This window comes from Rhineura floridana, chromosome 22 (genome assembly GCF_030035675.1).
Source record: "Rhineura floridana isolate rRhiFlo1 chromosome 22, rRhiFlo1.hap2, whole genome shotgun sequence".
Classification (NCBI taxonomy): domain Eukaryota; kingdom Metazoa; phylum Chordata; class Lepidosauria; order Squamata; family Rhineuridae; genus Rhineura; species Rhineura floridana.
Genome location: NC_084501.1, coordinates 1818518 through 1832358, shown reverse-complemented (window position 1 = coordinate 1832358; position 13841 = coordinate 1818518). Strand labels below are relative to the sequence as shown.

The following is a 13841-nucleotide window of genomic DNA, read 5'->3' as shown; positions in this document are numbered from 1 at the left end:
TATAGTAAGCATGACGATATTCTTAATGGTAATGTGAAATGTAAAGAAAATAAGGCAAAATACGTATTATAACATTTTAATAAAATAAAGCAACCTAAAGTGATATAAATTGCATAAACTAATTCATGGTTTAATAATGGCATGAACTAATCATTGAATTGGCACAGTTGTCAACCAGAGTAATTATCGTTGTCTCCTCCTAACTTCCTCCAGCCTACCTAATTGTAATACACACCTTCCCTAGTTTGTTAGGTAATAACATGTATAGTTACCAGTTGAAGACCCTCCGTGGCGCAGAGTGGTAAGCGGCGGTAACGCAGCCAAAGCTCTGCTCACGGCCGGAGTTCAATTCCAACGGACGGAGGACGTCGAATCTCCGGTAAAAGGGGTCGAGGTCCACTCAGCCTTCCATCCATCCGTGGTCGGAAAAATGAGTACCCGGCATACGCTGGGGGGTAAAGAAAGGCCGGGGAAGGAACTGGCAATCCCACCCCATAGATACGGTCTGCCTAGTAAACGTTGCAAGACGGCACCCTAAGAGTCGGAAACGACTGGCACTATAAGTGTGGGGACACCTTTACTTTTACCAGTTGAAGGCAGTAGACAGAACACAGGAAGCAGAGCCAAAGAGAAGAGTGGGAGCCCCTCCCCCACAGAGCCCCCCAAATATTTATTATTTATTTATTTAATTACATTTCTAGACCGCCCTATAGCAGAAAGCTCTCAGGGCGGTGTACAACAAATAAAATCACAATTAAAATATGAGCAAGTGTGGAAAATATATATATATATAGTACAATTATAAAACATTAATAAAATTGCCATTGAGATTTAAATTAAGATCATATTAAGTTTAAAATGTTAAATTAAAATATTTAAAAATTTACAAAATTTAAAAAGCCTGGGCGAAAAGGTAAGTTTTTACCTGGCGCCGAAAAGATAACAGAGAAGGCGCCAGGCGTATCTCGTCTGGGAGGGCATTCCATAGTTCGGGGGCCACCACCGAGAAGGCCCTAGATCTAGTTGTTGATCTCCGGGCCTCTTTATGGGTTGGGACCCGGAGAAGGGCCTTCGACGTCGAGCGTAGTGAACGGGTAGGTACATAGCGAGAGAGGCGCTCCATCAGGTATTGCGGTCCGATGCCGTTTAGGGCTTTATAGGTAAGAACCAACACTTTGAATCTGGCCCGGAAACATATCGGTAGCCAGTGCAGCTGCGCCAGGACAGGTGTTATATGGTCAAATTTCTTTGTCCCAGTGAGAACTCTGGCCGCAGCATTTTGCACTAGCTGAAGTTTCCGAACCGTCTTCATAGGTAGCCCCACGTAGAGTGCATTACAGTAGTCCAATCTAGAGGTTACCATAGCATGGATAACTGAGGCAAGATGCTCCTTGCTCAAATAGGGTCGTAGTTGGGCTACCAGCCGGAGCTGGTAGAATGCATTCCGTGCCACCGAGGCTACCTGAGCCTCAAGTGACAGAAGCGGATCTAATAAGACCCCCAAACTACGTACCTGTTCCTTTAGGGGGAGTGTAACCCCATCTAGGACAGGTCGAACGTCAACCATCTGGGCAGAGGGTCCTCCCACCAACAGCATCTCAGTCTTGTTAGGATTGAGTTTCAGTTTATTAGCTCTCATCCAGCCCATTAAATAATTAACTAACAAAAAAAAATTCTCTATACGCCTATTATATTGAGCAGGGACTGGACTGGTGGGTGGACCCACATAAGACATAACCCATGCGTTACCGTAATCTACCTGGGACAGTTCTCGATGCAGAGTACTTTGACACACTCCAGCAGCAGCTGCCCAAACAGGTTACAGCTTCGCTTCTGGCTCCACAGCCATCGCTTTTCTGCTGCTCTTCTGACCCTTCCGAATGCCAAGGTGCTAGCCAGAGCCTGGAAGATGACTTTTAGAAAGGAATACATTACAATCACTGTTACATGGCCCCAAAAAAGAATCAATTACCATTACCATTACAATTGTTCCAAAAGGAATTGATTACCATTACTCAAACGTAAACACTACAATTACATTTCAGTTACTTTAAAAAAAACGCCTACAACGTGCTGGCCTTGGCTGCTGCACATCTAAGTAGCCTAAAACAACATGAAAAATAAACACACACATACAGAGGTAGTAGAATAATTCTTTTTATCCATAAGAGCAATGGTGGTCTCTCCGCTGGTAAGGGAGGTGGGGAGGGGGCAGAGGCCACTACTCAGATCTTTGCACGTCAAACCAAGTGCAACCCCCACCCCTTCAGCCAGCCAGCATAATCTCTCTCACTTAACCACCTCCTGGACCCTGCCCTGCCACCAACTAAGGGACACTCACCCAAGCAAACATTTTCTCCTGAGCTGCAGAAAAGTTAAAACACTGCAAATGCAGCAAAGTAGCCCGGGAGGGTGGTGGAGGTCGCTTTGTGTGCCAAGTGCAAACAACACACACACAACACACTCACACGAGTCATCTTTCACCTCCACAGTTCGTCATCTCCATTCTGCTGCTGCCTCCTTCTCCTTTATCCATGTTCTTGCCCTCTGGCTCCTTTCTCCTTCCACTCCATTCTTCTTCACCACTGTCCATTTTTTTAAACAATTATTTTCTCCACTCTACCCCCCTCTCACTCTCCACCTCCTCCCTCGTCGCCTGCTACCCACCCACAGAGCATGAAGGAGTGACGCTGCACAGAAGCCCAGTTTGAGGCACATGATTTTCATCCACAAATCAGAGGAACAGAAGTCTTCCCCTGCTTCCCCCCCCCCCAAGTAATGCCCCAAAGTAATGCTGGAAACATAATGACTCCACAAAAGTAATAAAATTACTCCTGGTTCTATTACAATCAAAATGTAAAGGAGATACCCACTCGTTCCTCAAAAAAGTAATAAATTACAAGTAATTCGTTTTTTGTAACGAATCACTTCCAAGCTCCTGTCCTAGCAGGCAGCAAAACCTAGCACAAAGTCATCCCCTGTGGCCCATCATGGCTGCTCCACTGTGTCCTTTCAACTCACTCCAGCTGCTGGTTCTGCAGGCCTAGCAAGGCCCAGATTGATATAAGCCAGCTTCCTCTTTCCTAGGATGGACTCCTCAGGGCCTGTCCTGTGCACAGGTAAACAAACATTCTCAGGAAACTGTTACTTATACACTCTTCATCCCCTGCGCCTTCTGCCAGATAGGCGGCCTAAAAATTAAATTATTATTATTATTATTATTAATATTATTATTTTCTCTTGGGTGCTGTTTACCCCACGCCACGTGGGAGCCACTTTTCGATGAGTAGTTCCAGTGTGGCTGGGGTCACTTTTGAACAGCACAGGGACTGAGCACACGTCTCCCAATAACGGAATCCCCCCAACCACCTCCTAGTGAGGTCGGGACATCCCTGCCCAGTGTTATGCATATGGAGAGTAACTCAGCGGTCTGAGCTGGGCGTGTGCCAGTCTGTGCATTTACCTTAGAAGCAAGTTTTCACCCTGCATTGAGATCACGGAGACTTAAGACTTAGTAAAATGAGAAAAGCTACTTTGTTTATAGAAATACATAGTAGATAGGAAAGGCATACTAGTTCTAACTAATTGGAGGCGCAATGCCCAGATGTAGATATTGCCCTCATGGCTCAGGAGAGAGAGCAAAGATGTCTCCTCTCTCTCAGACAGTTGAAGAAGACAAAGGAAGGAGGGGCAGGCCAGCTTCCCTGAGCATATCAGTTTACAACGGAAGGAAGCTAGGTAGAGAGCAGCACAGGTAAAGGTAGGCAAGCCGAGCCAGCTGGAGGACCCTCACTCCATCTTCCTTCTGGAATACAAGCAAAAGAACCCAAACAGGAGTTCCTCTTGCCCCACTGCCAACACCCAGCCCCTGCCCATGTGCTTCAGTTATTTCAGCCTTGCCCAAGCCCATGAGCAAGTCATGAGCAGCTCCCACGTGGTCAGTGGAACAGGCCTCTCCTGCAAAGAAGGAACAAGAGGCAAACAGTGGCTGCTTGTCTGAGCGTGGCCTATTTCTTGCTTGTCTGTTACAGGAGTTCCTGGTGACCCTGCGCCTTGAAGGTGCTACCATGCGCCATCATATGGCACTGACCCATCAGAGCTGGTACACACAGGTGAGGTCTGAGTCCCCCAAGGGCTACCTGAACTTAGTGGCCATTCTGGTCTGTGTATGTGGGGAGGAGTCATGCTCATTGAAGGTTGAGCAAGATCTGGGAGCTGAAGGGGATCTATGCTTTGTGTGACATGGATGTGGATACCTTCTGGGTCTCAGCATCAACTTGTCTTGTGGTTAGTGCGTGTCTCCCAAATCACACGATGCTCTTCTGTACCCCCAGTTGATTGACTTCTTGGATGTTCTGGATGACCCAATCCTGGGCTTTGTGCCCCCCACAGTCATTACGGTGCTGCACACCCATCTCTTCAGCTGTGCTGTGGATTACAGGTATTGGAACGTAGGAGACGGCTGCAGGCACACAGATGGCTGCCTGATTCCGACTCAGGACATTGGTCCATCTGGCTCCTGTCAACGTGGTGCCTGTGGCTGCAGTGGCACCCTTAATGCCTCTGAGCACCCCACTCCTGTCACTGCCTCCGTGGTCATGAGGCGTTGAGAGTGCTTACCGTTTTCCCCCTCGAGAAAGGCATAGAGATGAAGGAGGAAGTTAGAAGAGTAATTAATTCTACCGGATCCAAGTTACATCCAGATCTCTTGCAAAAGTGAAGTTCATGGGCATGTACTTTCTGCCTCTCTGGGGGAGGAGGGTGGTACCCATGGCACTCGCTTAGAAGCCCAGACATGCCCGCTGGCTGGCAACCTCTGGTCTCCACCGCCTGGCAGCAGCTGTCCCGGGTTTCTGACAGGAGCCTTTCCCAGCCCTACTTGGAGAGGCCAGTGATCCAAATGGAGACCTCTTCCATGCAGAGTAGTTGCTCTAGCACTGACTTCCAAGAGAGCACTTCCTGGCAGGGTGCTGAGAAGAAAATGGCAGCTGCAGAGATGGATGAGTCGAGGAGGGGCCCCTGGTTGTTATGGGTTAGGGTCTAGCACCCAGGCCTCTACAGGGGGCAGGTGATGCCTCGTGGGCAGTTCCTGGCTCCTTTTGGAGGAGCTGCAGGAGGCAGAGGAGGGGCACCCTCTCCCTTCCTGCTACCTGCAGAGGTTCAAAGGACTTGGGGATGGGGTGGGAGGATAGCAAAGGGTGGCATCCCCGCTCCTGTGTGCTGAGTCTCCCGCTTTTCCTCTCCCCCTGCAGGCCTCTCTACTTGCCAATTCGGGTCCTCATTACAGCCGAGACCTTCACCCTCTCGAGTAACATTATTGTGGATACATCCGTCTTCCTCCTCCGGTGGGTCCTGGCCTCCTCTCCTCCCAGCCCTCCTCTTTCCCAAAGTCCTTGTGGTTGCATCGAGGGGAGGGGAGCTGGTTGCAGCTTGTACCCAGCTGGATTGCCTGTGCAACTTAGTTATTTGCAGTTTTATCTCACCCTTTCTCTAAAGAGCTCAAGGCAGTTTATATGCTTCTCTTCTCTGCCCCCCCCACCCCGGGCCCAACACACCTATTTTATTTTATGAGGTGGTGAATGGCTCAGAGTCACCCAGTCAGTTTTATGGCTGCCTGGGAATTGAGCCATTTTATCCTCAAAATGACCCGGAGGTGAAGGAGGTTCTCTCCCACTCTTTGTTTTATCCTCGCAACAACCCTGTGAGGTAGGAGAGGCTCAGAGAGAAAAACAGGCCCAAAGTGACCCAGGAAGTTTGATGGCTGAGTTTGATGGGATGCCACCCTGGGTGGCCCTGGCACTTTGACCTAACCTTCCTCCGCCTGGTTCCCTCCAGATGTTGCTGGACTATAAACTCTCATCATCCCTGACTGCTGGCCATGCTGGCTGAGGCTGATGGGAGCTGCAGCCCCCCCCCCCGACACACACACCTGCAGCTTTTGGAGGACATCAGTTGGAGCAAAGTCTCTCCAGTTGCTGGTGTACTAGCCAGCAAAGCAGGAGGAGGTGCTGCAGACAGGGGGGCCCACCCCACAATCCCAAAGTTTCTGCAGGTGGAGCATGGACAGAGCGTGGCCTGGAGCCCGTTTTCCCCAGCCTCCCTTTAAGGAGCAGAGGGAGGATGCTAATCAGCCACCACTGCCTTCTCATCCACGCAGGTTCATTTTGGATGACTCGGCTGTTTACCTCTCAAACAAATGCGACATGGAGACAGGCGACCTGAGAAGAGGTAAGGGTGCTGGGCCTTGGGATCCCCACATGCCTTCCTTAAGCTTAATGTGTAGGTCCTCCAACTCCCCTCAGCCCCAGCTGCAAGCACGGCCAGGGCTCAGGGATGATTGAGAGCTGTAATCCAGGACCATCTGTAGAGCCAGAAGTTCCCTACTCCTGCATTCGCTGGGGAAGCCGGTGGCCGTCCCTGGGACTGCCTGCGCACAGAGCAGATTCCCTGACAAAGTGTTGTGGTCTTCTCTTTCTCTCTCTCTCTCTCTCTCCTGATCCCAGATTATGTTTGTGTGGTGGACGTGGACCTCCTGGAGCTGGTGATTACTACGTGGAAGGGAGCTACAACTGGGAAGCTGGTGAGTTCTGAGAAACCTTTGGGGGATTTGAAGTGCCCCCTGCCCACCCTGGGGAGGGCTGCACCCACAGTCCACGCCACTGAAAGCTCTGGAGAGCAGAAGTCCCACATTTCAGGGCTGGTGGGACTGGGTTCTTCTTCTGCCTCCTGCTCTTGAGAGGTGGGCAAAAAAGAACTTGTCTGGGTTTTTTACACACTCTCTCCCTTGCACCGCCCCTACCTTGATGCAGACCCGGCCACTCTTTGAGCTCCGCTGCTCCAACAATGTGGTTCACGTGCACACCTGCGCGGACTCATGCGCAGCCCTCGCCAACCTCATCCAGTACGTGGTCAACAACGGTGACTTGCACCCACCACCCCAGCATGACAGCCCCACAGAGATTGCTGGCCAGAAGGTGCAGGTGAGTACAAAGGGGGGGGGCTTGGGGAGGACATCTAAGGTTCAAGTGGCAACTTCAAGCAGCATAAACGCGCGCCCACATTTTCTTGCATGCTGTGTCCTTATTTTGTGCTCTGCTAGTTGTCGGAGAGCCCAGCATCGCTGCCCTCCTGTCCGCCTGCCGAGACTGCAGCCATCAACCAACAAGACCTCACCGATGCCCTCATTGACACAGAGCGCAGCCTCCAGGAACTGGCCGGTGAGACTGGTGAGCAGTGGGGAGGCAGGCTCTGGCTTGCCCTTCAGACTGTGCTTGAGAGCAGTGCCTCTCCGGATGTTGGTGCCAGATACGGCAGGAGGCTGGTTGGCTGGGGCTGGGTGTGTGGAGTGTCTCTCTCCCTCCATCCAGGCGTGTGGCATTATCACCAGTCAAAGCTCTCAAGGAGGGCTCAGAGTGGGGCTGACAAAGAGTGTGGCCTGGGGAAGAGTCCTGACGGCTGGATGGAAAGATCTGGAGGGCCGCTTTTTGCCCTTGGGCCTGAGGTTCCCAGACTTGCTTTTTACCGCAGCGACAGTTTTCAGCAATCAAGCCATTTCCCTGTCTTGCGTCATGAGAGAGTGCCTCCTGAGTCCTGCCTGGTGTCCCAGCCAAGCCACCAAGCATGTCTTCTGCAGGAGGGCTCTGGCTGCTCTCTGGAGGGCAAGTGGTGGCTGGCCCCTTAGAGTTGGGACAGCATGAGCGAGGCTTGCCATGTGTAACCTTTTCCCCTTTCCCAGGTGATTTCGGGCCCAGGCGGCAGCCGTCCCCAGTTTCTGTGTATCTGTTCCCCGGGGAGAACGGAGCTGCGGGCAAGGGAAAGGCCCCAGCCCCACCACCTGCCCCTGTCGGGGAGGGGCTGGATTTCAGCCCTTCGGAGGACAGTGAGGGCGAGAGTGAGGCCACAGACGACTTCTGCATCCTGGACGCCCCAGGCACAGGCATTCCGGTAAGCCCCAGTTCTTCTCTTCCCACATCCACCCAAGCCTTTATTTATCTATTTATAAGCACCCTTGCTTAACAACCTCTGGAGGCTTGTTAAGAAAAGAGGCAGTGTGGAGTAGTGGTCAGAATGTCAAGCAGCGCCAGAAGAGGCCCAGGTTCACTTGGCCATGAATCCCACTGGGCAACCTTAGAGCAGTCTCTCTCCCTCGCTCACTGGCTTCCCCTCAGCCTGACCTACCTCAGAGTCATCGTGAGGATACAATAGGGAGTGAACCATATATTTGACCCTCGGAGAAAGAGTAATTTTTAATGTTTCTCTGTTGCCACAAATTTCAGGCAATGCCACAGAGAAGCTGAAGGCCACCTTCTGACCTGTGTCCAGCAGGCATTTTAATAACAGAACAACAAAATAACAATACTGAGAAGCACTCGGAATGGCCAGGGCAGGCCTGACAGAAGGCGGGGTGGGCTTGCGTTTTCTGCCCTCGTTGGAGCACCAGAGCGAGGAAGTCCGGGGTGCTGGGTGTTGGGGGCGAGTCCCAGGAGAAGGCAGCACCTCTCTCTCATCCTGCCTCTTGCTCACTCTCTCCAGCCCCGAGGCGGCGAGCCGGTTGTGACGAGGCTCTCGGAAGGGCCCATTCGCATCCAGGAGGGACACTTTTCCCGGCCGCTGGGGAGCACGGACTTGCTGAAGGCCCCCTCGCACTTCCCTGTCCCCGAGAGCCGTGTGATGATTAGGGAGATCTCGGTGGTCTGGCATCTCTACGGTGGCAGAGACTTTGGCTCAGGGCGCTCTGCCTCTGGTCACGCCCATTCGCCCCGGTGAGCCGCTCCCTCCGCCCCCTTGGCGATCTTTGCTACCTGTCCTTTGGCCAGGTGTGTGGGTCCTGAGTTCCCAAGCCTCTTCTGGGCAGGGGCAGCTGCATGGCTGGGGTGCTGCTGGATTCCAGCCTTGACACTGGGGGCTCAGGTGGCCTTGGGGGCTAGGAGTGCCTTTTCCCACCACGCCCCCTTTTAGAAAGGCCCTCGCCCTAACACCCCCCCAAACAAGTATCAGACGGGATGAGCAACAGAACCTCCATCAAGCGACCGCTCCCCATCTTCTTCTCCCCCCCTTTCAGAGCAAGGCCGTGTCATTCCAGTGCCCGCTCCTCCCCCTCCCGCTCCTCAGTCACCAACCGGCCCCAGAACACCTGGCGGGCACAGGGGGGCACCAGCCGCATCCACGACCTGCTCATGGAGATCCAGCTGACCAAGGTGAGCCCTGGCCTTTGGCGTGGGGGGCAAGTCTGCCTGCACAAGGGCCTACTGAGCACTGGAGGAGTCGGTGTACCTGGCTCCTTTGATTGCAAACACAGTGCCCTTTGGGAGGTTGGCTGCCCCACAAGGCAGGGAATGCTGTGATGGTGTGGTGGGAGAGAGTGGAAAGGAAAGGGATCGGGACCCCTGTGGTGTTGAGCGAGGTAAGGCCACTGGGCCGGAATGCAAATCCCCATGCACCCCACTTGGTGACCTCCAGCCAGCCTCACAGGGTCGCTGGGAGAATACAGATGTACAGTATGTGTGTGTGGGAGAACAGGATGCACCACCTTGACCTCCTTGCAGGAAAGGTGGGATAGCCACCATGTGCTGGAGGAGGTGGGCCGGACATCCTGGGGCAGGCTGCCTGTCTGTCTCCTGCAATGTCACGCCCCCCCCGCCTCCTCTCCTCTCCAGGTGAGCTTCCAGCATGAAACGTACCCCAGCGGCACGTCCGAGAAGCCATCCGTGGAGCTGGTGGAGCAGCCCCTGGCCAGGCAGGTGTTCATCGTCCAAGAGCTGGAGATCCGGGACCGCCTGGCCTCTTCGCAGATCAACAAGTTCCTCTACCTGTACAGCAGCGAGTCCATGCCTCGCCGCGCCCACTCCAACATGGTATGGGGGCCAGGGACAGGCGGAGCCACAAACAGACCCTCTGCCTGGGCTGCTCTTCAGGGGAGCACCACAAGGCAGGCCTCTCCCCTAACCTCAGTTTGAGCCCCCTCCCCAGAAGCAGCAACTGGCTCTTGGCTGCCTCTGCCTCCCCCCCCCCCACGGCTGCTGCTCACAGAGGGAAAGGAGCCTTCCCTTGCAGCATGTGAGGCGTTTCAGCTTAGAGGAAAGGCGTGTGTGAAATCATGCATGGCTTAGAGAAAGCAGATAGAGAAGTTTTGTCCCCTCTCTCAAGATGTTAGAACTCATGGACATCCGTTGAAGCTGAATGTTACTGTAAACCGCCCAGAGAGCTTCGGCTATGGGGTGGTATATAAGTACCATAAATAAATAAATAAATAAAATGTTGGAAGATTCAGGACAGACAAAAGAAAGTCATTTTTCACGCAATGCAGAGTTAAACAGTGGAACTTGCTCCTGCAGGAGCCAGGGTTGGCCACCATCTTGGATGGATTTAATGGAGGAAAAGGCTGTCAATGGCTCCAAGCCACGATGGCTGTGCTCTGCCACCCTAGTCAGAGGCAGTCTGCTTCTGAAAGCCAGTTGACGAAGCCGCACGAGGGGAAAGCGCTCTTGCACTCAGGTCCTGCTTGAGGGCTTCCCATAATGCGCACCTGGTTGGCCACTGTGAGAACAGGATGCTGGACTGGATGGGCCACTGGCCTGACCCAGCAGGCTCTTCTTACGTTTTTAGCAACCCCAGCACTTGGTGCACTCACAGAACCCTCTTGATGAACCCTTTTCCTTTTGGGGCAAACAATCATGTGAATTGTAACAAGAAGTACGGGGGGCACAACTCCATTTTTTCTGGTGCAGTGCAATGATTTCTGGGAGACAGGTTTCCACACCAGCATGCTGCTTGTTTGTGGTAAGCCCCAACACACTACAAACACTGCCTGATTGTTCTGTGCAAACGTCACCAGTGGCTAAAAAATAACGGGAGTTCCTTGCCTGGATGTGTGGGGCAGTTTTCTCAAGCCCTCTCCCTGTACCCTTTGGGGGCTCCTCTGGGGTGGAGTTGCTGAGGGAAAGCTGCTCCAGCCCACTGGGATCTGGGATGCCTGACGAGACGGACAGGTCAGCCTGGCTTGGGGTCTGTGAGCCAAATGGTTCCATGGGTTTCCACTTGGGGGGCCGACGTGCTGCCTCCGTGCAGCTCAGCCTGGGGAAGGGTCTCCAGCCTCCTTGGCCTGACTCTGGGATGCCACCGCAAAACTGCGTCCTGTCTCTCTGCCTTCGCAGTTCACCATCAAAGCCCTTCACGTCTGCCCCGACGCTGGTCTGGGGGGGCCCGAGTGCTGCCTTCGGGTCTCGCTGATGCCTCTGAGGCTCAACATCGACCAGGTAAAAGGGTGGGTGGGGTTGATGGGCCTGCAAACCATCGTCTGCAGGGGGCAGTGGAGGAGGTTTTGTTTGGGAGCAGCCCTAGCGATCTTGCCCGCACTTGAGTTCCCTGTCCTTCCGCAGTAAGATGCACATGGACGGCTTGGCCGCGTGTGGCTGGGATGCCTGGCTTGCTGCCAGAGCCTTTTGGGGTGGGAGGTGTGGATCTGGCAAGCCCAGGGTGGAAGACACCTGGGTTCCTCCTCCTCCTCCTCCTTCCCACTTCCCCAAGCTGGAGATGCCCGAGATGGTGCATCCAAGGAAGGTCTGCTGCTGCTGAACATGTTATATGCCTGTGATTAAACTAGAGGCCGCTCAGTAAAAAATAAAAGAGATCACAATGCAGTGCCGATGACCAGAGTGCCCTTTCTCCCCTGGTGTGTGTTGCTCTAGGATGCCTTGTTCTTCCTCAAGGACTTCTTCACCAGCGTGGCGGCCAGCATTAACCCGGTCGTGCCCTGCGAGGCTGGGCCTGACGGTGAGTGTCTGGCCTTCCCCGGCCTGGTTGGGCTCCAGCTCCCACCATCTTCCCTGCCCGTTGGCCATGCTGGCTGGGGGCTGATGGAGAGCGCATCCAATGGCAAAAGCTGGGACTCGGCTGCCCCAGAGAAGCCCCTAGAGGTGTCCCTTTCTCCCTCCTGGGCCTGTGGCTGTGGGACGGGAATGGGTCCAGGAGAGGCCCATCCCTTAAAGCTGCCTTCTTCCCCACCAATGGTCTGTAGGTCGCGTGGAGTTCCTTGGGAAGGAGCCTGAGGGCGCAGAGGGTGAGATGACGGCTTCACTGGAGACAACGGCCAGTGAAATCAGCTCCGTGTCCAACGCCTCCTCGTCCTCCTCGGAGCAGCCCATCTACTTCCGGTACAAGCGCCAAAACGGCACAGGCTGAGCGGAGAGCTTGCTTGTTTGTTGTGTTGATATCCCACCTTTCCTCCAAGAAGCTCATGGGGTGTTCCTGGTTCTACTCCTCTGCCCTCCCCCCCCCCCAATTTTATCCTCACAGCCACCCTGTGAGGTTGGTAGGCTGAGAGGCAGTGACTGGTCCAAGGGCACCCACTGAGCTTCATGGCTAAGTGGGCATTTGAACCTGCATCTCCTAAGACTTAGCCCAGTACTCTAACCACTTTGCCACACTGCCTCTACAGAGTTTTGACCTTGTCTCTTGGGGTGTGTTAAGAGGGGTGGGAACAGCAAGCGGCAGGCCCCAGGTGTGGATGTGGGGGAAGGTTGCCCACCCCCCGGGCAGTTATTTTGATTTGGATTCCTGCATTGCGCAGGGGGTTGGACTTGATGGCCTTATAAGCCCCTTCCAACTCTACTAATCTATGATGCTATGATTCTAAGTGCCATCTCCCCACCTTCTTGGCTTCTCCCCTCCAGAGAGTTCCGGTTCACCTCTGAAGTGCCCATCTGGCTGGACTACCACGGCAAGCACGTGGCCGTGGACCAAGTGGTGAGTAGCAGATCTTCTGTCCAGGCCTTGGGCCCTTGCTTGCTCCGGGTGGGTGGTGGGGTGCCTTGTTCTGCTCCTCCCAGACTGGCTGCCTTCAGGGACCTGTTTGCAGAGCAACTTTTCAGTCCCGTCCCCCAGCAGTCCTTGCAGCTGCTCTGTGTTGCCTCTTTTGCAGCAGAAAAAGCCCAAGTCCATGGAGGCTGGATTCTAGGTCTCTCTCTTGCCACAGGCATCCACGTCGGCCGACAGCAACGGCTTTGTAGTGTGTGTCCTCCCACAGCCCACCTCTCTTTACCCCCAAGTCTCCCCCCCCCCAGCCTGATCTGGAGAAGGGGGGGAGACGGCACCAAGGCTGGGGTGGGGGAAGGGGGTGCCTGCCAGGAAGAGCGCGCAGGGGCCCCTAGCACACGTGCCCAGCTCTCTCCCCAGCGTCTCCCCTTGTTCCTAGGGCACGTTTGCTGGCATCCTCATTGGCCTGGCGCAGCTCAACTGCTCTGAGCTCAAACTCAAGAGACTCTGCTGTCGACACGGGTGAGGAGCCGCCTTCCGTCTTTCTGGTCTGGGGGGCTGTCCAGGGAGGGGATGGAAAGGAGGGGCTCCGGTTCCCCGCCCCGTGCCACGCAGAAAGAGATCGGTATCTGAGGGAGGCATCTGAACAGAGGCAGCGGCAGCGTTGATCTTTTGCCACCCTGGTGCCCTCCAGGGGTTTTGGTCTGCAGTTCCCACAACAGAGCAGCGTGGCCACTGGTCTGGAGAGCCACCGATTCCCCACCCCGTGCTCGAGAGGGATCTGGAGGCGTTGCCATCTGGGTCACCTGGTCTTCCTGTCTGTCTTTTCAGGCTTCTGGGCGTGGAGAAGGTGGTGAACTACGCGCTGACTGAGTGGCTGACAGATATCCGCAAAAACCAGCTGCCAGGCATCCTGGGGGGCGTGGGGCCCATGCACTCTGTGGTGCAGCTCTGTAAGTTGGGGAGGGAGCAATGGAGGTACCTGGGCTGGGGCTGGGGCGTGGGGAGGAGGCCGGAGAGGGGCTGGCTGGGGAAAGAAGGAAGGGGGTGGTGGTGGAAGGCTTCCTTCCTTCCTCTAATGTACACGT

At 54.3% G+C, this 13841-nt stretch overlaps 1 protein-coding gene across 4 annotated transcripts in view; it reads left to right on the top strand.

Moving 5' to 3' along the window:
* Positions 1-13841, top strand: part of ATG2A (autophagy related 2A) — a 50236-nt gene that overhangs the window by 34170 nt on the left and 2225 nt on the right. For 3 of the 4 annotated variants that reach the window (XM_061605571.1, XM_061605570.1, XM_061605573.1), the window contains exons 23-39: positions 4032-4112; positions 4335-4441; positions 5253-5345; positions 6158-6228; positions 6504-6580; positions 6810-6980; positions 7100-7226; positions 7736-7944; positions 8533-8762; positions 9062-9197; positions 9657-9854; positions 11154-11255; positions 11688-11772; positions 12017-12152; positions 12672-12744; positions 13193-13275; positions 13585-13706. In XM_061605571.1, coding sequence (XP_061461555.1) covers positions 4032-4112; positions 4335-4441; positions 5253-5345; positions 6158-6228; positions 6504-6580; positions 6810-6980; positions 7100-7226; positions 7736-7944; positions 8533-8762; positions 9062-9197; positions 9657-9854; positions 11154-11255; positions 11688-11772; positions 12017-12152; positions 12672-12744; positions 13193-13275; positions 13585-13706 — 2101 coding nt within the window. The remainder of the gene's footprint in view (positions 1-4031; positions 4113-4334; positions 4442-5252; positions 5346-6157; positions 6229-6503; positions 6581-6809; positions 6981-7099; positions 7227-7735; positions 7945-8532; positions 8763-9061; positions 9198-9656; positions 9855-11153; positions 11256-11687; positions 11773-12016; positions 12153-12671; positions 12745-13192; positions 13276-13584; positions 13707-13841) is intronic. The other variant, XM_061605572.1, reaches the window with a different exon arrangement.